Source organism: Leucoraja erinacea, unplaced genomic scaffold, assembly GCF_028641065.1.
Source record: "Leucoraja erinacea ecotype New England unplaced genomic scaffold, Leri_hhj_1 Leri_580S, whole genome shotgun sequence".
Taxonomy (NCBI): Eukaryota; Metazoa; Chordata; class Chondrichthyes; order Rajiformes; family Rajidae; genus Leucoraja; species Leucoraja erinaceus.
In genome coordinates this window covers 54,675-76,440 of record NW_026576488.1, presented here as the reverse complement: position 1 = coordinate 76,440, position 21,766 = coordinate 54,675, and the positions used below count along the sequence as shown (strand labels likewise).

General features: G+C 40.4%; 1 protein-coding gene across 1 annotated transcript in view; it reads left to right on the top strand.

Moving 5' to 3' along the window:
* LOC129694217 (serine-rich adhesin for platelets-like) overlaps positions 1–21,766 on the top strand; it is a 74,282-nt gene that overhangs the window by 15,708 nt on the left and 36,808 nt on the right. The window contains exons 5-13 of the mRNA XM_055630933.1: positions 796–942; positions 4,516–4,700; positions 4,925–5,105; positions 7,685–7,810; positions 11,957–12,079; positions 14,011–14,121; positions 14,828–15,067; positions 16,261–16,500; positions 19,948–20,568. Of these exons, the coding sequence (XP_055486908.1) occupies positions 796–942; positions 4,516–4,700; positions 4,925–5,105; positions 7,685–7,810; positions 11,957–12,079; positions 14,011–14,121; positions 14,828–15,067; positions 16,261–16,500; positions 19,948–20,568 (1,974 nt within the window). The remainder of the gene's footprint in view (positions 1–795; positions 943–4,515; positions 4,701–4,924; positions 5,106–7,684; positions 7,811–11,956; positions 12,080–14,010; positions 14,122–14,827; positions 15,068–16,260; positions 16,501–19,947; positions 20,569–21,766) is intronic.

Sequence of the window (21,766 nt, the reverse complement as noted above, 5' to 3'; positions counted from 1 at the left end):
AAAGATGCTTCTTCTTCTTGTGAATGGCGAGCACAGCCTATCTTTGTAGGTCAACTTGTTCTATTTGATTGTGCACGCCAGGTTGAATGCATTTGTCAAAACAGGGCGGACCATGTGAAGGTTGCATTCTCCCACCCCAGAAAGACGCTGCGACTCTTTGGGCGACTGAGGAGACTGCTCATGACCATATAGTCGGCACCCCGGCAATCATGTGGCGACAGCCTAGCCACCTGTAGTCACCTAAAAAATAGCCTAAGTGGGACAGGTCCTCAAGGCAGCAACTCTACCGCTGCGCCACCATGCCGTAATGTATTGTGACAATGAATTTTCCAAATATAAGTGATAGGAAGTTAATATAATGAGGTTATCTGTTCAGTATTCAGTATCTGAAAAGTAGCATGAAACATGATATTGCAATTTTATTTCTATGTTACTCTGAACTTGGAAACAAAATGAAATTTCCAGGCTGGAAATTCTGTTGCATGCCAAAAGACTTTAATTTTTTTAAACCAATAGTTCACTTAAAGCAATTGGCAGCTGTGTGAGCAGACACTACACTATTATAAATTGTGTTGCTGTCCACAAATCTCACCTGGATTCTTTACGAGTCACCAAACCATTGTGTATTTTAAACCACTGATGAATTTCTGCCTCCCCAACACTGAGTTGGTTTGAATTTTTCATAAATGAAATCCACATACATCATGATTTTGAGTATAATGTCTTATATTTGTTTGCACGCTGAAGGTAACATAAGACTGAAGACTTTGAATAACAGTCATGTATTTTTCACAGATAATTTCCCTCCTAACATCACTGGAGAATCATCCCTTCAGACTCGTCTCAATGAACCAGTTTTCATTCTTTTTACTGCTACTGATGCCAACAATGATGATGTGACATTTGTAGTCTTGACTAATTCATCAGATATCACAATGACAAGTAAGGATTGGATATTCGTGACTTTTGTCACATTTATTTACCGCTCTAGTTATGTATTAGGTTGAAATTCAATCGACACCGAAGATGATATTTTGATTATGGGTGCTTGACCATCTGCATGTAGCAGCAAAGGGGATACTTGAGAAAAACTGGGAACTCAAGAGAGGAGGAATACAATTGCTTAGCTCAGCGTTGACACAGCAGATGACACAAAGCTGGGTGGCAGTGTGAGCTGCAAGGAGGATGCTATGAGGCTGCAGGGTGACTTGGATAGGTTGGGTGAGTGGGCAGATGCATGGCGCAGATGCAATATATGGATAAATGTGAGGTTATCCACTTTGGCAAGAACAAGAAGGCAGCTTATATTTACTGGAATTTAGAAGGATGAGAGGGAATTATAGAATAGAAACATATAAAATTCTTGAGGGATTAGACAGGATAGATGCAGGAAAATGTTCCCGAATTTGAGGAGTCCAGAACCAGGTGTCACAGTTTAAGAATAAGGGGTAGGCCACTTACGACAGATGACGAAAATATTTTCTAGCCTGAGTTGTGAATCTGTGAAATTCCCTGCCTCAGAAGGCAGTGGAGGCCAATTCACTGGATGTTTTCAAGGGAGAGTTAAATATAGCTCTTAGGGCTAGCGGAATCAAGGAATATGGGGGGAAAGCAGGAATGGGATACTGATTTAGGATGATCAGCCATGATAATTTTGAATGGCGATGCTGACTTGAAGTTTTCTGTGTTTCCATGTTTCTATTTATGTTTTAGTACATAATTTATTTTGTCATCAAAATGTATTGGAATCCCAATGGTTTTTCATGTTTTTAATGTTGTTCTCCTGAGAATGCAGACGACTCTTTCTGGAATCAAAGAATTTAGATCTAATTTGGTTGATTGGTTACCTTCTTTAGTTAACTTGTGATCTCTACTAGCCAAACCAGTATTTATGGACCATCCATAATTGCCTTTGTGAAGGTGGGAATGAGCTACATTCTTGTACCACTGCAGCCTTTCCATTGAAGATATTGTCACAGTGCTGTTCAGTAAGGAGTTGCAGGATTTGAATCCAGTGGTGATGAATGATTGGTATTGCCAAGATTGTGTGTTTGACTTGGAGGTGGATTTACAGATGGTGGTATCTCCAATCTTGAAGGTAAAGGATGTGGGTATGTTATGATTGCTGGAGTAGCCTAGGCAAGAAACCTCATAGCATTTTTTGGATGATACATATCAGTTTCATTTCAGTTTAATTTATTGTCACATGTACCGAAGTACAGTGAAAATATTTTGTTGCGTGCTATCCAGTCAGTGGAAAGACAATACAATCGAGACATTTACAGTGTTCAGATACATGATAAGGGAATAACATTAAGTGCAAGGTCAAGCCAATAAAGTCCGATCAAAGATAGTCCAAGGATAACAAATGAGTTAGATAGAATTCAGGATTGCTCTCTAGCTGTGGTAGGATGATTCAGTTGCCTGAAAACAGCGGGGAAGAAACTGTCCCTGAATCTGGAGGTGTGTGTTTTCATACTTCTATACCTTATGCCCGATGGCAGAGAGGAGAATAGGGAGTGGCCAGGATCCGACTTCACCTTGATTATGCTGCTGGCACTTGCACTATTTCTTGTATTCCCACATTCAGGGCTGGTTTCCTGGCAGCATTAAATGGTGATGTGGGGATTGGCCTGGCCCTGGTGATGCAATTGGTTCCGTCCACTGCTGTGCAATGCAACTGTGCTCAATCTGAATGCACACCCAGCGGATGTAGGGACTCCAGCAGCTGTCTCTGCAAACACCACGGCCACAAAAGTCTTAGCAAGTGTTGCCAGCCTCTGATTTCATATGTCCCAACTGCCATGCCCCACGTCATGATCCATCAAAGAAAGTCAATTTCATTAAGATCATTTCATAAAAATGTCATTAAAATTTGAGTGTACTTACTTCTAATAGATGATCAGCCATGATCATATTGAATGGCGGTGCACGCTCGAAGGGCCGAATGGCCTACTCCTGCACCTAATTTCTATGTCTATGTTTCTATGTAATAAACTAAAATATTAAAAAAAAAATAAAAAAATTTGAGTATAGAGGTTGGGAGGTCATGTTGCAATTGTATAAGACGTTGGTGAGACTGCATTGAGAGTATTGTGTTCACTTCTGGGCACCATGTTATAAGAAAGATAAGAAAGAGAAGATTTACAAGGATGTTGCCGGGACTAGAGGGTGTGAGCTATAGGTAGAGGTTGAGTAGGCTGGGTCTCTATTACTTGGAGCGCAGGGGGATGAGGGGTGGTCTTATAGAGGTGTATAAAATCATGAGAGGAATAAATCAAGTAGATGCACAGAGTTTCTTCAATAGAGTAGGTGAATCGAGGACCAGAGGACATAGGTTCAAGGTGATGGGGAAAAGATTTAATAGGAAACTTTTTCACACAAAAGGTGGTGGGTGTATGGAACAAGCTGCCAGAGGAGGTAGTTGAGACAGGGACTATCCCAACATTTAAGAAACAGTTAGACAGACACATGGGTAGGACGGGTTTGGAAGGATATGGATCAAATGCCAGCAGGTGACTCTAGTGTAGCTGGGACATATTGACCGGTGTGGGGAAGTTGGGCCAAAGAGTCTATTTCCACACTGTATCACTCTATGGCTCTAAGACAGGATCTGGTAAAGATGTTGTGGGAGCATATACTTGTATACAGAGGAAAACATTCAATGGAGAAATAACAAGAGTTCAGGGTCATCACATGTGAAGAGATTTCTGCAAAGGGGAAAAACAAGGGTAACAAAACCAGGGAGCCCTAGGATGTTGAGGGATATTGAGTGTTGGATGACGAGGATCAATGAAAGCATTTAGCTGATATAGAAAACTGAAGATGGGGAGACCCATCTGGTGTGTGGATTATGTAGGATGAAGAGGACATCGTAAATGCAGAGAGAATATCACTAGCAGCTAGTATTAAAGTAAATGTGAAGGCGTTTGATACACACACACACACACATATATATATATATATATATATATATATATATATATATATATATATATATATATATATATATATATATGAGGGGTGACATGGTGGCACAGCAATAGAGCTACTGCTTTATAGTACCAGAGACCTGGGCTCAATGCTGACTATGGGTGCTGTCTGTGCAGAGTTTGCACATTCTCCCCGAGACCTGCGTGGATTTTTCTGATGTCTTCGGTTTCCTCCCTCATGCCAAAGATGTACAGATTTGTAGGTTAATTGGCTTTGTTCAAAATTGTAAACATTTCCCTAGTATGTAGGATAGTGCTAGTGTATGGGGATCACTGGTCAGCGCAGACTCGATGGGCTGAAGGGCCTCTTTCTGCACTGTATCTCAAAAACTAAAACAATGCTGTTAGCATGAGGACTCCAGTAAATGTTTGGTTATTGCAGATAATTTCTCTGTCAGTTTAAATTGTATGAAATATTTTGTCATTGAGTGAACTAACATTTTATAATTTCAATCAACATAGTACAATGTGAACGTGTAACATTTTAGAAATCACTTGAGGATTTTGTCTTTTATACCTATAGAAAATGGGAACTTTTCTTGGCATCCAACAAGCTCCACTCCAGTGTTTGCCATAATACAAGCCAATGATTCAAAGGTCACTTCTGAGCTGGGATTGACACTGACAATATGCAACTGCAGCATCAATTCAACCTGTGATTATTCCAGATCAGTTATCAGCATGGAATCAGAGAATGCCATGTTTGTGGTAAGTTAAATCAAAGACATGCTTAATAACTTAGTTATTGCTCCAAATAGTATATTCTTTTATTGGAAGCTCTAAAACTAAATAGACGATGCCATCTTGATGTAGACAATTCAGTTATGGCAATGTTTGGATGTGGGCCTGGCAAGCAAAAAAAAAGTAATAATTAGAACATGAAAGCTCTCTGGATCCTTTATCAATCAATATAATTTCTGTTGACAATTTAGGTTGCAGCATGTAACTGTACTCCTGCATACATTGGTGATTATTGCACTGAAGATTTTGATGCCTGTCAAGACAACCAATGTTTCTTAAATGATACCTGCAAAGATCAACCTGCACCTCTCGAGGGTCATACCTGTGGTCCATGTCCCACCAATTTAATAGGAGATGGAGAGAAATGTTATGGTAATTAAGATGCCCATTGTTGTCTGCTCATTCTATGTATGCAATAATACCAACAAAATGACCGTACATGAGATAATAATCCTTCAATAGGAAATATGTGTTCAACAGTTCTATTTGATGTTCAGATTTTATCTGTGCTGCAAAGGTGCATTGATACAACATTTTCATCAGTGAAATGTTCTGAATGTTATTGAATGTATAAGTGAATATTTGTCAGCAAAATTGTGAAATTGTAATTCAGATACTTGTAAATTTGTAAAGCATAATCAGGTTACAAAGAGGTTTATTAAGGAAATGTCTTTAGTCAGAGGGTGGTGAATCTGCGGAATTTTTTGCACAGAAGGCTGTGGAAACCAAGTCAATGGATATTTTTAATGCAGAGATAGATAGATCCTTGATTAGTATGGGTGTATGGGGTTATGGGGAAAAGGCAGGAGAGTGGGGTTAGGAGGGAGAGATAGATCAGCCATGAGTGAATGGCGGGCCGAATGGCCTAATTCAGTTCCTATCACTTATGAAATTATGACCTTAAATCATGGCTGAGAATGTAATTACCAGTATGGAGAAGAGGGAATTGGTTGGTGGCATTTGTAGAGTTTCAAAAGGTATTCTGTAAGATGCTCCTGTGAGATTCAAAATCGCAAACGCTTTTGAGACAAATTCAGGCAGAGAAGTGTTTTTGTTAATTTCATATTCTGCAGAATAGGTGCCTCTCCTCTGATGTCCCCTAGAGGCACAACGAAGATGGAGATGCTTTCTATCTTTATACATTTCATTCACACTATTGTCACACCCTCATCTCTCCCCATTGAGCTTCTTCCAATCAGAACACTAAGGTTTATATTCCCACGAGAACGTCTCGGAACGTCTGCTGACGTCAAAGACTCCTAAGGCTTCTGCTGAAGTTTCTATCTGTTTGCTACTTTTTATCTAGAATTTCTCTCTGTTCTGTATATTGTTACTTTCTTCTACCAGCAGTCTGGCTTTCTGCTGACACCTTATTTCTTTCTAAGTCATATTTCAGAGTTCTAGTATAAATCAACCATCTCTATTAACCCTTTTCTCACACTCCCAACATGATTGTTGCACAAAACTCATAACATTGTATGAATGTATGAGGGAGAACTGGCTAATATTCAGAAAATAGAGAGTAACTTTATTTTTATCATGTGGGTCGGTTATGGTTGGCAGGATACCAAAATAAATCTGAGCTGGTACATGGCTATTTATATTAGTTCAATTCTTCTACTTAAGTTCTTGCAGATCCAAACAGAAGAGTGGGCTTCTAAACTCAGATTTCAGGAACATAAACTGTATTATTCTGCTAAAATTGCCTGAGGTTGCTCAGTCACTGAGTGTAAGTGTAACTGTAACTGAGATGAACGTATTTGATGTTATTGAAAGTTGGAGCAGGACTCTTAAAGCCTACTATTTTGTAAGCCTTCTCACCAAACTTTAACGTGACTCGATTTAATATATATTTCATTCATGAGGGAAAGGTCCCTGTTAAGTAAGGGTGAAATATCACTCAAGTATTGTGAAGGTCTGTTTTGAAATGAGTGGTATTCAACTGTGCATTGTTTAGTTTAGTTTAGAGACACAGCATTGAAACAGGCCCTCGGCCTACTGAGTCCATGCCGACCATTGATTACTTATTCACACTATTTCTATCTTAAGCCACTTTCTCATCCACTCCTGACACTTTAGGGCCAACAAACCTAAAAGCCTGCATGTTTTTAAAACATGGGAGGAAACAAAAGAACACGGAGGAATCCCACTCTGTCACAGAAATAACGTGCAAACTCCCCACACACAGCACCCGAGCATTCGTGAGATTCGAACCCGGATCTCTGGCACTAAGGCAGAAGCTGTACCATTATGCTGCCCAGTGAATGCAAGTGCATGCATGTAGCATCCTCTGTGCATTGACACATCACATTACGTGACCTTCATAATTGACACATTGTGCATTGACACATCACATTACGTAACTGTAACTTAAAATGCACCATAATTTTAACTCTACTATACTCTACTAGTTCATCCCATTTACAGACCTTTAATTCTAAATAGCACCATGCCACTAATCACATCAGTTTGCACAGGAAATTTTAGATTAGTTTAGTTCATTATCATGTGTACAGGTACAGTGAAAAGCTTTTCTTGTGTGCTAACCAGTCAGCGGAAACACAATACATGATTACAATCGAGCGGTTCACAGTGTACAGATACATGATGAAGGAATAACGTTTTGTTCCAGATAAAGCCAGTAAAGTCTGATCAAAGATAGTCCTAGTGTCTACAAATGAGGCGAAAAGTAGTTCAGGAGCACTCTGGTTGAGATCGGGTGATACAGTTCCTGATAACAGGGGGAAGAAACTGTCCATGAACCTGGAGGAGTGTACGTTTTGCCCAATGGGAGAGGAGAGAAAAGGGAATGGCCGGGGTGTGACTCGTTCATGTGCCTGCCTGAATAATTGGATTAAGAAAAAGGTGTCATACAAATGATTGATTTTTGTTACAGATTCTTGTTGTTAAAAATTTGAACAATTTTGATGTGTTGTTGCTTGCTATTATAGATTTTGATGAATGTCAGAACGAAACAGACTCTTGCAAGCAGATCTGTACCAATGTGTTGGGAGGTTACATCTGCAGCTGTAATGAAGGCTATGCGATAAATGAAACAAACAGTTCCTTGTGTGATGGTAAGCTGCCAGTGCTTATTACCTGAAGAAAGTTGACATTTTCATTTAGTTTTGTTTATTTTCTAGATACAGCATGGAAACAGGCTCTTTGGCCCACCAAGTCCTCATCGACCAGCAATCCCTGTACACTAGCACAATACTGCACACGCACACACACACACTAGGGACAATTTACATTTCTACCAAGCTAATTAACCTGCAAACCCTGTACGTCTTTGGAGTGTGGGAGAAAGCCCACGTTGTCTTGGGAAGAAGGTACAAACTCTGTACAGACAAGCACCCATAGACAGGATCGAACCCGGGTCTCTGGCACTGAAAACACTGTAAGGCAGCAATCTACTGCTACGCCACCATGCCACCCTCTTTTACAAAGGAACGGAAGAAAAAATAACATACTGTTCAACCCATTGAAGTATTCATTATTGCAAATGGTTTTGTTGACAATTGTTGCAACTGGTTTTAAAAATAGTTTTCAAGAATCAATAGTGTTTAGTTGTCACATTTACTGACAACAGAACAATAATAATAATAATACATTTTATTTGTTGGGCGCCTTTCAGACATCTCAAGGACACCTTACATAGATTAACAGGAATATAAACATATAATCATTTAGAGTAAAATAAATAATAAAGACATCACAGAGACACAAACTAAAAACGTAATTCAGTCCAAAAACAGAAAATCAAAAACACAATGTGAAGTGAGAGCAGCGGCAGCTAAAGCGCGCCAGCGTCCACTCTCCCTTCACGGCAGCCATCTTGGACAAAGATTAACAGGATTACATTACAGACAAAAAAAGATACCACTGTGGGGGAAGGCACAATGTCCAGTCCCCACCCCCAAGTTCACCCCAAAGTCAGGCCTATTGAGGCCACTGCAATTGCCTCTACGGAGGCCCGATGTTCCTGGCCATTCGCACCGGGTGATCTTGCCCCGGCGTCGGGAGAGTCCTCTCAGCGGCTGGGCCACCTGTAACCTATAACACCTATAACAGGCCTGTAAACACAATGCTCATAAATAACATAATAAACCTAATTAATAACCCCGATACTGGTGCAAAACAAGATTCAAGAGAGTTTATTGTCATGTGTCCCTGATAGGACAATGAAATTCTTGCTTTGTTTCAGCACAACAGAACATAGTAGTCATGACTATAGAACAGATCAGTGTGTCCATATACCATTATATAAATATATACACACATGAATAAATAAACTGATCAAGTGCAAATAACAGATAATAGGTTATTTATGTTCAGAGTTTTGTCCGAGCCAAGTTTAATAACCTGATGGCTGTGGGGAAGTAGCTATTCATGAACCTGGTTGTTGCAGTCTTCAGGCTCCTGCACCTTCTACCGGAAGGTAGCGGGGTGACGAGTCTGTGGCGAGGATGATGTGCGTCTTTAATGATGCTGCCAGCCTTTTTGAGGCAGCAACTGCGATAGATCTCCTCAATGGAAAGGAGATCTGAGCCGATGATGGACTGGGCAGTGTTACTACTTTTTGGAGTCTTTTCCTCTCCAGGGCTCTCAATTTGCCGTACCAAGCCATGATGCAGCCGGTCAGCATGCTCTCTACCGTGTACCTGTAGAAGTTAGAGAGAGTCCTTTTTGACAAACCAACTCTCCGTAATCTTCTCAGGAAGTAGAGGCGCTGATGTGTTTTCTTAATAATAGCATCAGTGTTCTCGGACCAGGAAAGATCTTCAGAGATGTACACGCCCTGGAATTTGAAGCTCTTGACCCTTTCAACCATCAACCCTTTGATATAAATGGGACTGTGGGTCCCCATCCTACTCCTTCCAAAGTCCACAATCAGTTCCTTAGTTTTACTGGTGTTGAGGGCCAGGTTATTGTGCTGGCACCATATGGACAGTCGCTCGATCTCGCTTCTATACTCTGACTCATCTCCATCAGTGATACGGCCCACAACAGTGGTGTCGTCAGCGAACTTGATGATGGAGTTCGCACTATGACTGGCTACGCAGTCATGAGTATGGAGTGGGTACAGCAGGGGGCTGAGCACACAGCCTTGAGGTGCTCCCGTGCTGATTGTTATCGAGGCTGAAACATTTCCACCAATACGAACAAACTGTGGCCTGTGAATGAGGAAGTCGAGGATCCAATTGCAGAGGGATGCGCAGAGACCCAGTTCTGCGAGTTTGGTAACCAGCTTGAAGCGGATGATTGTGTTAAATGCCGAGCTGTAATCAATGAATAACAGCCTGACATATGAGTTTTTGTTGTCCAAGTGGTCCAGAGCGGAGTGGAGGGCCAGCGAGATCGCATCCACCGTTGATCTGTTGTGGCGGTAAGCGAACTGCAGTGGGTCCAGTTTTTTGTCGAGGTAGGAGTTGATTTGCTCCATGATCAACCTCTCAAAGCACTTCATCACCACAGGCGTTAGTGTCACTGGTCGATAATAATTGAGGCACGTCACCCTACTCTTCTTGGGCACTGGTATAAGTGAGAGGTTGAAAATGTCCGTAAAAACTGCAGCCAGTTGGTCCGCACTGGTTTTTAGAACACGACTGGGTATACCATCGGGTCAGGCACTTTTCGAGGGTTCACCCCTCTGAAGGATTTCCTGACGTCAGCCTCTGTGACTGAGACTGAAATACCATCACAGCGAATGGGGGCTCGGGAAGGCACATCAGTATTCTCCCTATCAAAGCATGCGTAAAATGCATTGAGCTCATCAGGGAGTAATGTTTCGCCGACTTTCAAGCTGCCTCCTGGTTTCGCCTTGTAGGAGGTGATTGCATTCAGGCCCCGCCACAGCTGCCGGACATCTGTCGCATCCTCCAGTTTGGAGCAGAAGTCCCTTTTGGCCTTTTTGATGGCCTTACCAAGGTCATACCTGGACTTCTTGTAGGCCACTGTATCATCAGACGTGAATGGCCGGTGTCTGGACTTCAGAAGAGTTCGGATTTCAAAGTTCATCCAAGGTTTCTGATTGGGAAACACTCGGAAGGTTTTTGTAGGGATGCAGTCCTCCACACATTTCTTCATGAAGTTTGTAACAACTGTGGATTATTCGTTCAAATCCGTTGCCGAGTCCTTGAACATTGCCCAGTCTCCAGACTTCAAATAGTCCTGGAGTTCTTCCTCTGTAACCCACCCCCCCCCCCCCCCCCCCCCCCCCCCCCCCCCCCCCCCCAGCACCCCACCAGCACTGTACTGTCCTCACCTCTTCAATCAGGAAGAAGCAGCACCGCGGTATGGTCAGATTTACCGAAGTGAGGGCGAGGGATAGAACGATAGGCATTCTTGATGGTGGTGTAGCAGCGGTCGAGGGTGTTTGGTCCTCTGGTGCAGCACGAGACATGTTGGTGGAAGTTAGGGAGTGATTTCTTGAGATTTGCCTTATTGAAGTCCCCAGCAATGGTGGTAAATGCTTCGGGGTAAGACGTCTGGTGTTTGTTGACACTGCGTTCAGCTCCTCCAGTGCCAGACAGACATCTGCCTGGAGTGGGATGTCGAGCCAAAGCCCAAAGCCCAATGCATTTGATTTGTGATATAACTGAAGAAAATGTAATTAATTTTTTAATCATCTCGAGATGTAGTTCATCAAATACACTGCAGGGGGCTTTTCAATGCACCATCAAAGGCAGAAAAATCGCTCCTCAGATCACACACACTGAAAAAATTGGTCATTCTCAGTGTGCATTTTATAATAAAATCTCAAAACTATTTTGTTCATAATCATTATTTTTATTACAATTAATGGTCATGGGAACTTATGTAGGAAGCAACTGCAGATGTTGGTTTACACCAAAGATGGACACAAAATGGTGGAGTAACTCAGCGGGACAGGCAGCATCTCTGGCGAGAAGGAGTGGGTGACGTTTCAGGTCAAGATTCACTGTCTCTGCCAAAGTCTTTTGCTCCGTGGAGAAATCAGATCTCCACATCAACATTGTCCCACAGTTCCACAATTCTCTCATCTGTAAATCAACACTATATATCACAATGTTCTCCAACTACAGCAGTGGAAATATGCATTCTGTTAAAGATTACCATGTAAAAATATCACAAGCAAAAATGAAATCTAATCATACACAATTATGCATGTACATTACTTATAATCACCAATATTTGTTATGTGAACTGCAATCTTTGCTAATGTAAATCTTTTCTTTCAGACATTGATGAATGTCGTAATACATCTAGTTGTCCCCAAAATGCAAAATGCATCAATTCAAATGGAGGTTACTCCTGTATGTGCAAGGAAGGATATACTGGGAAGCCAGACAGTTTCTGCATTGGTATGGCACTTTTTTAATTTCACCATTTAATATACAAAAATAATGAATAATTAAAACAATATGAATCGTTTGGTACAATATTGTGAAATGTTCTACTACAGTAGCTTATCAAACCATTCTAAGAAGAATCTATTCACATTGCCTTTTGAGATACACTCTAATGCTCAAGACTATTTCAAATTCCTTGTATGTGTACATAATTGGCTAATATTTTTGTAATTCATATTCATTCATTCATTGCCATGTGCATCCGGAAGCACAACAATGAAATTCTTAGCTTGAGGTAACAGTTCTCTGGCTCCCGTACCTGCATCTCCCCGCTATGATAGCAGCGAGATGAGAATGTGAGCAGGATTTTGTGGGTCTTTGATGATATTAGCTGCCTTTCTGAGGCAGCGCTTTCAGTCTATGCCATTGATGGTGTGGAGGTCAGTATCCGTGATGGCCTGGGCAATATCCATTACTTTCTGCCGCTTCCTTTGTTCCTGGGTATTCGAGAACCAGGCTGTGATGTAGCCAGTCAGTATGCTCTCTAACGTACATCTATAGAAATTATGTAGAATACTTGACTACACACTTAAATTTATAAAACAAGACATGGTTGAAGTTTCAGATCTTGAATTGCATTTGTTTCATGCAAATATTTTTACAGTATTGCTACTTCCTGTCCCAAGTTAAATTAAACTATTTGTAGAATTAAAATGTAATCTATGAACTGATTGTTATACTTTGCAGCAAGGCAATAATTATAAATGGCTTCCCTTATTTGGTTATGTCAATCGCATCAGATAGAAACATAAGAAATAGGTGCAGGTGTAGGCCATTCAGAACTTCAAGCCAACATTGCCATTCAATATGATCATGGCTGGTCATCCAAATTCAGTACGCTGTTCCTGTTTTCTCCCCATATCCCTTGATTCCCTTAGCCCTAAGAATTAAATCTAACTCTCTCTGATGATTCATTTCGATCCTTTGGGCCGACAATTTTGGTAATTAATTTATTTCCACAAACTTACTTACTTACTTGCTGCCTATTATGCCTCCTGGCCTGTAGGGCAGCAACAAAGGTCCTCCACTCCTGTCTATTCTGGGCTAGCTTCTGGAAACTGCCCCAGGTCAGATCCATTGTTTTCATTTCCTCCTCCACAGTTTGATGCCAGGTGGTTTTGGGTCTCCCTCCTTTCCTTTTCCCTTCTGGCGTCCAGTGCAGGGCTATTCATAGGATGCTGCCTGGTTTTCCTCTCAGTATATGGCCAATCCAGTGGCTTCCTTTTGGCTTTCACCATTGACATTCATTGATAGCTCAAACTCACCTTTTATCTGGGATACAATTCACGTGTGACACTCAAGCACTTAAGTCATGCACAGCATACGTGAATAAACGGGTAAGACTCTTTCTGCACCTTCCCAACAATACAATTTAATGTATAGGAAGAAACTTCAGATGCTGGTTTGTATAATTTAAGGGCAGATTACAGATCATTCCTAGATCTATCTTATGATTTCTGTTTAATGAACTAGTCATTTTAATGGTATAGTGGAAACCCAAATTATATATGGGCTGCATTCCGAGAAATACGTTCATATGGTGACAGTAACAAATCTTGAGCTGTAAACATGTCCTAAAAATAATTTGAACCTGTTCACTACCAAGATTTCTTTTCACTTTTATACTCTGACCTGGGTATACTTGGAAGTGACACTGAACAGGTTAAACCTCCTGACAGCCATTTCATGTCAAGAAGCTTCTATTCTCTTTTTCTGAGTTAAAACAAATTATTTACTAAATGGACCAGATTTTCAATTAACCAACAAGCGGTGTAAACTCGTTGGTCAGTTCTCTGCTGATTCTATGTTGAGTGCAAAATCCAGGCATATGTGATTCTATAATTTAGCTAACTATTCTTGTGTTCAATTGTTTATCCTTTTAGATGTGAATGAATGCTCTACTGAGTGTTCCGGAACTAATTCTATCTGTACAAATACTGAAGGCTCTTTTGTCTGTACATGTAGAACAGGATATGAAGGATCCAACTGTACAGGTGAGTAAATTGTGGAAGAAAAGGTAACTTTGGAAGAAAAAGGTATCTAACACAGTTATTCGGGGTTATTTAAGAATGACAAAAATCACATTTCTTACATTATGTTTACACAAGTCCAAACAACAAATATTTTTTAATGTAATAGGAATATATATTTAGTTCTTTGACAGGGAGTAAAATTGAAGTCCAATAATAACAGGCAGTTGCAAATCTAGCAGTTGTATGATGTAGGAAGGAACTGCAGATGCTGGTTTACACTGAATATAGACACAAAAAGCTGGAATAACTCAGTGGGTCAGGCAGCATTTCTGGAGAAAAGGAATAGGTGACGTTTTGGGCAGAGACCCTTCTGAGAAGCAGATCAAGATGTCTCAAGTCTCTCACAGTCATTTCAACAAACTCATTTTTCTTCATAGTCATCTAATTTCTTTGATACACGTTTCCTCTCAATTTTGTATTTCTCAAATTGACACTTATCAGAAGCCATTAACAGCAGTTGATCCAGTTGCAAATCCACTCCAATTAATGTTTCGCCTTTCCGATCGTATACATGTCTCCTTTGCCCCAGAAATAAAGGTTGTATTAAAGGATATGTATGACAAAAAAGCAGATGAAAATTAATTGTGATATCAAAACTGTTAAATAATGCCTCTTTTTTTTCTTTAGCAAAATGTAATAACTTTGTTTTTATTTCAAATAAATGTAGATATTAATGAATGCGCAAGCGATCTGGACAATTGTGTTTTGAATTCTAAGTGCTTCAATACGGATGGCTCATATACATGTAAATGTAATCGTGGATATGAAGGTTCAAACTGCACCGACATTGATGAATGTACCAGATTTATGGATAACTGTCATAGTAGGGCTGACTGTCAGAATATACCTGGTTCATTCAACTGCTCCTGCAGGTCTGGATTCAAAGGAAATGGGACATTCTGTGAAGGTATGGATGCCATAATTATATATTTGTCATTTGGTATATATTTACAAAAGATTTTTGAAAATAAGCTTATAATGTACAGTGTGGGAAAGAACTGCAGATACTGGTTTACACCAGACATGGACACAGAGAGTTGGAGTAATCAGTGGGTCAGGCAGCATCTCTGGAGAAAAGGAATAGGTGAGTTTTCGGGCCAAGATCCTTCTGAGAAGCAGATCAAAAAGATAGCTCATTATCACTTAATTGAGGACTATTTGTGATAATCCTCAATAAATGCTGGCCATGCCAGTAATGTCCAAATGCCATAAATTAATAAAAGTTCAGTCGATTTAAGCATTCTATTCTGATTCATGTTGCGTGGATAAGATGGCGCAATGGGCTAAGTGTTTGGCTGGCGACCGGAAGGTAGCCGGTTCGAATCCCGCCTGGAGTGCATACTGTCGTTGTGTCCTTGGGGCAAGACACTTCACCCACCTTTGCCTGTGTGTAAAATGTAATATAATTATGTGAAGCACTTTGGGGTCAATGCAAGTTGACTAAAAATGTGCTATATAAATAAGATTATTATTATTATTATTATTATTATTATTATTATTATTATAAGACTACATTTGGTCTTCACGTGCAAAAGATTACCCAATTTAATCAGGATCAGCAAAGATTTTCGTAATATAATTTATTTTGTCTACTATACCAGTCCACTGTTTTGAAATTCCCAAGTATCTCCAATACTCCTCTGTCTATTTTCCACTTGACGTCTCCTCCATTGTTTCAGAATCTCTCAGGTTTCCTCCACTCCCCGTTGCATGTATTTGTAATATGTGCTACCTAATCATTGTCGATAGCCTCTGGCTCTGTGTTGTTCATCTTGTCTTCAAAATATTCTCAGGCTTGCTTGCCATCTCATGTCTTCCTCAGTCTTTTCAACAAAATCCTATTTTTTTCATTTTCACCTCATACATTCTTGCTCTGATACACATTTCCTCTCAATTTTGCATTTCACAAATTGACTGATTAGAATCCACTAACACCTGGAGATCCAGTTGAAAATTCATTCTGATTAATGTTTTGCCTTTCTGTTCATATACATGTCATAGAAGCAGATAAAAATGAACTAACATATCAAAACTGCTAAATAATGCTTCTTTTTCTTTTGCAAAATGTAATAACTTTGTTTTTATTTCAAATAAATGCAGATATTGATGAATGTGCGATAGATCAGGACAATTGTGTTTTGAATTCTAAGTGCTTCAATACGGATGGCTCATATACATGTAAATGTAATCGTGGATATGAAGGTTCAAACTGCGCCGACATTGATGAATGTACCAAATCTCTGGATAACTGTTCCATTGGGGCTGACTGTCAGAATATACCTGGTTCATTCAACTGCTCCTGCAGGTCTGGATTCAAAGGAAATGGGACATTCTGTGAAGGTATGGATGCCATAACTATATATTTGTCATCGGGTATCCATTTACAAAATAATTTTGTAAAGAACCTTATAATGTATAGTGTAGGAAAGAACTTCAGATGTCAATCGCATTAGATAGAAACATAGAAAATAGGTGCAGGAGTAGGCCATTTGGCCCTTCAAGTCCACACCGCCATTCAATATGATCATGGCTGATCATCCAAAATCAGTACCCTGGTCCTGCTTTCTCTCAATATCCCTTGATTCCCTTAGCCCGAAGGGCTAAATCTAACTGATGATTCATTTTGGTCCTTTGGGATGACAATCTTGGAAATTAATTAATTTCTACAAGCGTACCTTTTATCGGGGTACAATTCACGTGTGACACTCAAGCACTTAAGTCATGCACTGCATACGTGAGTAAACGGTAAGACTCTTTCTGCACCTTCCCAACAATACAATTTAACGTGTAGGAAGAAATTACAGATGCTGGTTTGTACAATTTAATGGCAGATTACAGATCATTCCTAGATTTATCTTATGATTTATCTTTAATACTCTAGTCATTCTAATGGTATAGTGGAACCCCAAAATATGCATGTGTTGCATTCTTAGAAATATGTTCATATTGTGACAGTAACAAATCTGGAACTGTAAATATGCCCTAAAAATAATTTTAACCTGTCCACTGCCAATATTTATTTTTACTTGTATACTCTGACCCGGGTATACTCGGAGATGACACTGAACAGGTTAAACCTCCTGAAAGCCATTTCACGTAAATACTGTAGGCTCTTTTAGTTGTACATGTAGAACAGGATATGAAGGATCCTACTGTAGAGGTGAGTAAACTTTGGAAAAAAAGGTATATTTGGAAGAAAAATGTATCTAACACAGTTATTCAGGGTTATTTAAGAATGACAAAAATTACATGTTTCTTACATTATGTTTACACAGGTCCAAACAGCAAATATATTTTAATGTAATAGGGATATATATTTAGTTCTTTGACAGGGAGTAAAATTGAAGTACAATAATAGCAGGCAGTTGCAAATCTACTGTGTAGGAAGGAACTGCAGATGCTGGTTTACACCGAATATAGACACAAAAAGCTAGAATAACTCAACAGATCAGACAGCATCTCTCGAGAGAACAAATAAGTGATGTTTTTGGTCGAGATCCTTCTCCAGACTGAAGAAGGGTCTCACCCGAGATCCTTCTCAGTCTGAAGAAGGGTCTCACCCGAAACATCACTTATTCCATTTATCCAGATATGCTGTCTGACCCTCTGAGTTACTCCAGCTTTTTGTGTTTATATTGTATTGTAGCTTACATATACTTAAAATATTTAACTTCTAACAAAATATTTATACAATTAATATCTAACAGTTAACTTCTAACTTAAAATATTAAGTTTTAACAAATATTTCTAACTTAAAATATTAATACAATTAATATCTTTAGCTAAATCCTGCACTTCACTGAAATCACTGGGAACACTGTATTTCAGTGTATTTTCTGGCCGTTTTCTACCAGCAAGCACCCTGCTCTTTGCACTTTGGCAGGCCTACACAACATGTGCTGTGATGCCTCACTGATAGAGATGCACTCACTGTGTGGCTTGGGTAGCCGGTAATCCTCAACCCTTGGCTTGAGAACTGTCAAGGGTGTCAGCCATTGTCAAATGGGGCGATGAATAACTGTGAACATCTTGAACAATCAGGGACATTCCAAAAATGTATAAAAAAGGATATGAAAATAAAAGTATAAAATTGTATCTTTATACTTCAAAAACAAAAAGAAGTTATCTATAACAAAGTTCATCTGCTTTACTCACAATGCATCTTGCACTGAAATAAAGTCCATCAGTTTTATAATATTTCCTAAGCTCTCCCTGCCTGTCATCCTTTGAGACTAACTGGTCATTTACACTATCCCATTAGTCATAGAGTCATTGAGTGATACAATGTGGAAACAGGCCCTTCGGCCGACCTTGCCCACAGCAGCCAACAATGTCCCAGCTACACTAGTCCCACTTGCCTGCACTTGGTCCACATCCATCCAAACCTGTCCTATCCATGTGCCTATCTAATTGTCTCTTAAACAATGGGATAGTCCCAGTCTCAACTACTTCCGTTCGTTCCAAACACCCTTTGTGTGAAAAAGTTACCCCTTGGATTCCTATTAAATCTTTTCCCCTTTCAGCTTGAACCTATGTCCTCGGTCCTCGATTCCCCAACTCTGGGCAAGAAACTGTGCATCTACCCAATCTATTCCTCTCATGATTTTATACACCTCTATAAGATCCCCCTCATCCTACTGCACTCCATGGAATAGAGACCCAGCCAACTCAAACTCTCCCTATAACTAACACCCTCTAGTCCTGGAAACATCTTTTCCCTTCCCTGCCGGGCCTCAGGACCAGATCTGTTGCACCAGACCTTGCTTGTTGCTGCTGTTCCCCCTGAATGGTAATTCCCTCTTCTCCCATCCCCCCCCCCACCCTCCCCCAAACAGTATCCAAAAGGGTAGACCTGCTATCAAGGGGAATGGTCAAAGGGGACTCAAAGTAGACACAAAAAGCCGGAGTAATTCAGCGGGCCAGGCAGCATCGCTGGCGAGAAGGAATGGGTGTTGTTTTGAGTCTGGACCTTTCTTCAGACTGGCCAAATGCGACTTCTGCACTCCCTTCCTATTCCCTTTCCTGGGTGGTCAGATTATCTTCTGATTGCACTTTATGTGTGACCACTATAACTCTTATCTATGATACTCTCATTGACTTGGGAATCCTGGGGTCATCCAGCCGCAGCTCCAGTTTACTCTTTGCCAGTCAGGAGCTGCTGCACAGGATGCACTTATCAGATGTCTAGTCCTCAGAGTGAAACTGGAAGTTTCTCTGGCTTCTCACGTCCAAAGGGAGCATCTCAAACTCATAACCTTCAGCATCAAGTAGGATAAAACCTTCAGGTGCATGGAAACAAAACCAAACCTTTACAATTCTCTCTTGAAAATATATCACTGCTCCTCCATCACCACAGCCAAACTCCTGGAACTTTTGTTTCCACGGCAATGCTGAAAAACTTTCACCAGAGGGAGAAAGAGGGAGAATTGTTGGTATCACCCCATTGACGTCCCAAGGTTAATATGGGATGAAAAATAATGACTGGCCTCCCTTTTCTGATCCAGAAATGAATGAATAGATCAAGAAAGGGGTAACAACCATTCCTTTTCAGTGGACACTGACTGTCATCTGGAGGTGACTCTCAAATATGGGGAAATATTTTCAAATGAGAGCAGTTTTTGATGGGTGACAACGGAAAGTTTCCATGCTTCTTCCTTGTTGCATCCATCTACTTTGTTTCAAAACGTCAAATATATTTTCTTAACTGAGATATTAACTCTCCTAACTGTTGAAATTTGTTTGGATATCTCGGCATTTTAGTCATTACACAGTTGATTGCATTTTCAGAGATTATCTCCACTACCAATACAACACCAAGTCCGTCGAATGGAGCATTGAATAAAACAAGTACCCCCACTGTTGCCTTGGCTCCATCAAGCACCTCGACAACTACTTCAAAACTCACCGATACCACTGCTGTTACTTCTGCACCACCAAGGACCACCACAACTACCTCATTACCCACCAATACCACTGTTGCTGCCTCAGCACCATCCAACATCACTACAACTACTTCAAAAAACACCAATACCACTGTTATTACGTCGGCACAAGCAAAGACCACCACAACTACTTCAAAACCCACCAATACCACTGCTGCTGCCTCAGCACCATCCAATACCACTACAGCTGCCTCAGTACCCATCAATACCACTATTAATACATCGGCACAAGCAAAGACCACCACAACGACTTCAGCACCCACCAATACCACTGCTGCTGCCTCAGCACCATCCAATACCACTACAACTACCTCAGTACCCATCAATACCACTATTGTTCCCTTGACACCATCCATCATGACCACATCTACTTCGGTATCCACCAATACCACGGCTATTACCTCATTACCGACAAGCTCCACTACGACAACCACAACAGTCGTGCCAACACCATCTGCTAATAGAGGTAAGTGCATGAATTATTTATGATGATATGAAAGTAAGATGATATAAAAACGTGATGTCCCCTTGGAATAAGTCAAATAGTTTCGAAGCATATTTCAAGCTTAGTTAAATTCTAAGGAACACTGAAAATAATATTTTGATTTAATATAATATAAAATAAAATATTTAATATTGAATATGATATTAAAGAGAACTAATGATCTTTGAAGTATGATGTGAAATGATGGTGCAAGCAAATTCACTAGTAGCTTTCGGAAGGAATAAATATATCAAAAAATGTTTATTTTCTGTTGTACGCAAAAGAATGAGACTAGAGACACAAGGAAATGTAGATGCTGGAATCTTGAGTGAAACACAAAGTGCTGAACAGGTCAGTCAGCATCTCTGGATAAACTGGGATTCTTCTTCAGACTGTAATCTAGGTGAGAAACCCAGACAAGAGGTGTGAGCAAGACAAAGTCTGGCAAGTGATAGGCAGATACAGGTGAGGGGGGTTTGATTAGCAAATGGGTGTTCAAAAGCTAGAAAAGAAAATTATACAAAAGGGGGCCTGATAAGGAGAGAAGAGGAGTGAAATATAAAGACAAAGGGTGGGATAATGGTGGATGGGAACGGGGGAGATGGAATAGTGAAAGAAATTGTGGGAATGATGGTCAGGGATGAGAGTTCTATATGAGGGACCACTATAACTCTTATCTATGATACTCTCATTGACTTGGGAATCCTGGGGTCATCCAGCCGCAGCTCCAGTTTACTCTTTGCCAGTCAGGAGCTGCTGCACAGGATGCACTTATCAGATGTCTAGTCCTCAGAGTGAAACTGGAAGTTTCTCTGACTTCTCACGTCCAAAGGGAGCATATCAAACTCATAACCTTCAGCATCAAGTAGGATAAAACCTTCAGGTGCATGGAAACAAAACCAAACCTTTACAATTCTCTCTTGAAAATATATCACTGCTCCTCCATCACCACAGCCAAACTCCTGGAACTTTTGTTTCCACGGCAATGCTGAAAAACTTTCACCAGAGGGAGAAAGAGGGAGAATTGTTGGTATCACCCCATTGACGTCCCAAGGTTAATATGGGATGAAAAATAATGACTGGCCTCCCTTTTCTGATCCAGAAATGAATGAATAGATCAAGAAAGGGGTAACAACCATTCCTTTTCAGTGGACACTGACTGTCATCTGGAGGTGACTCT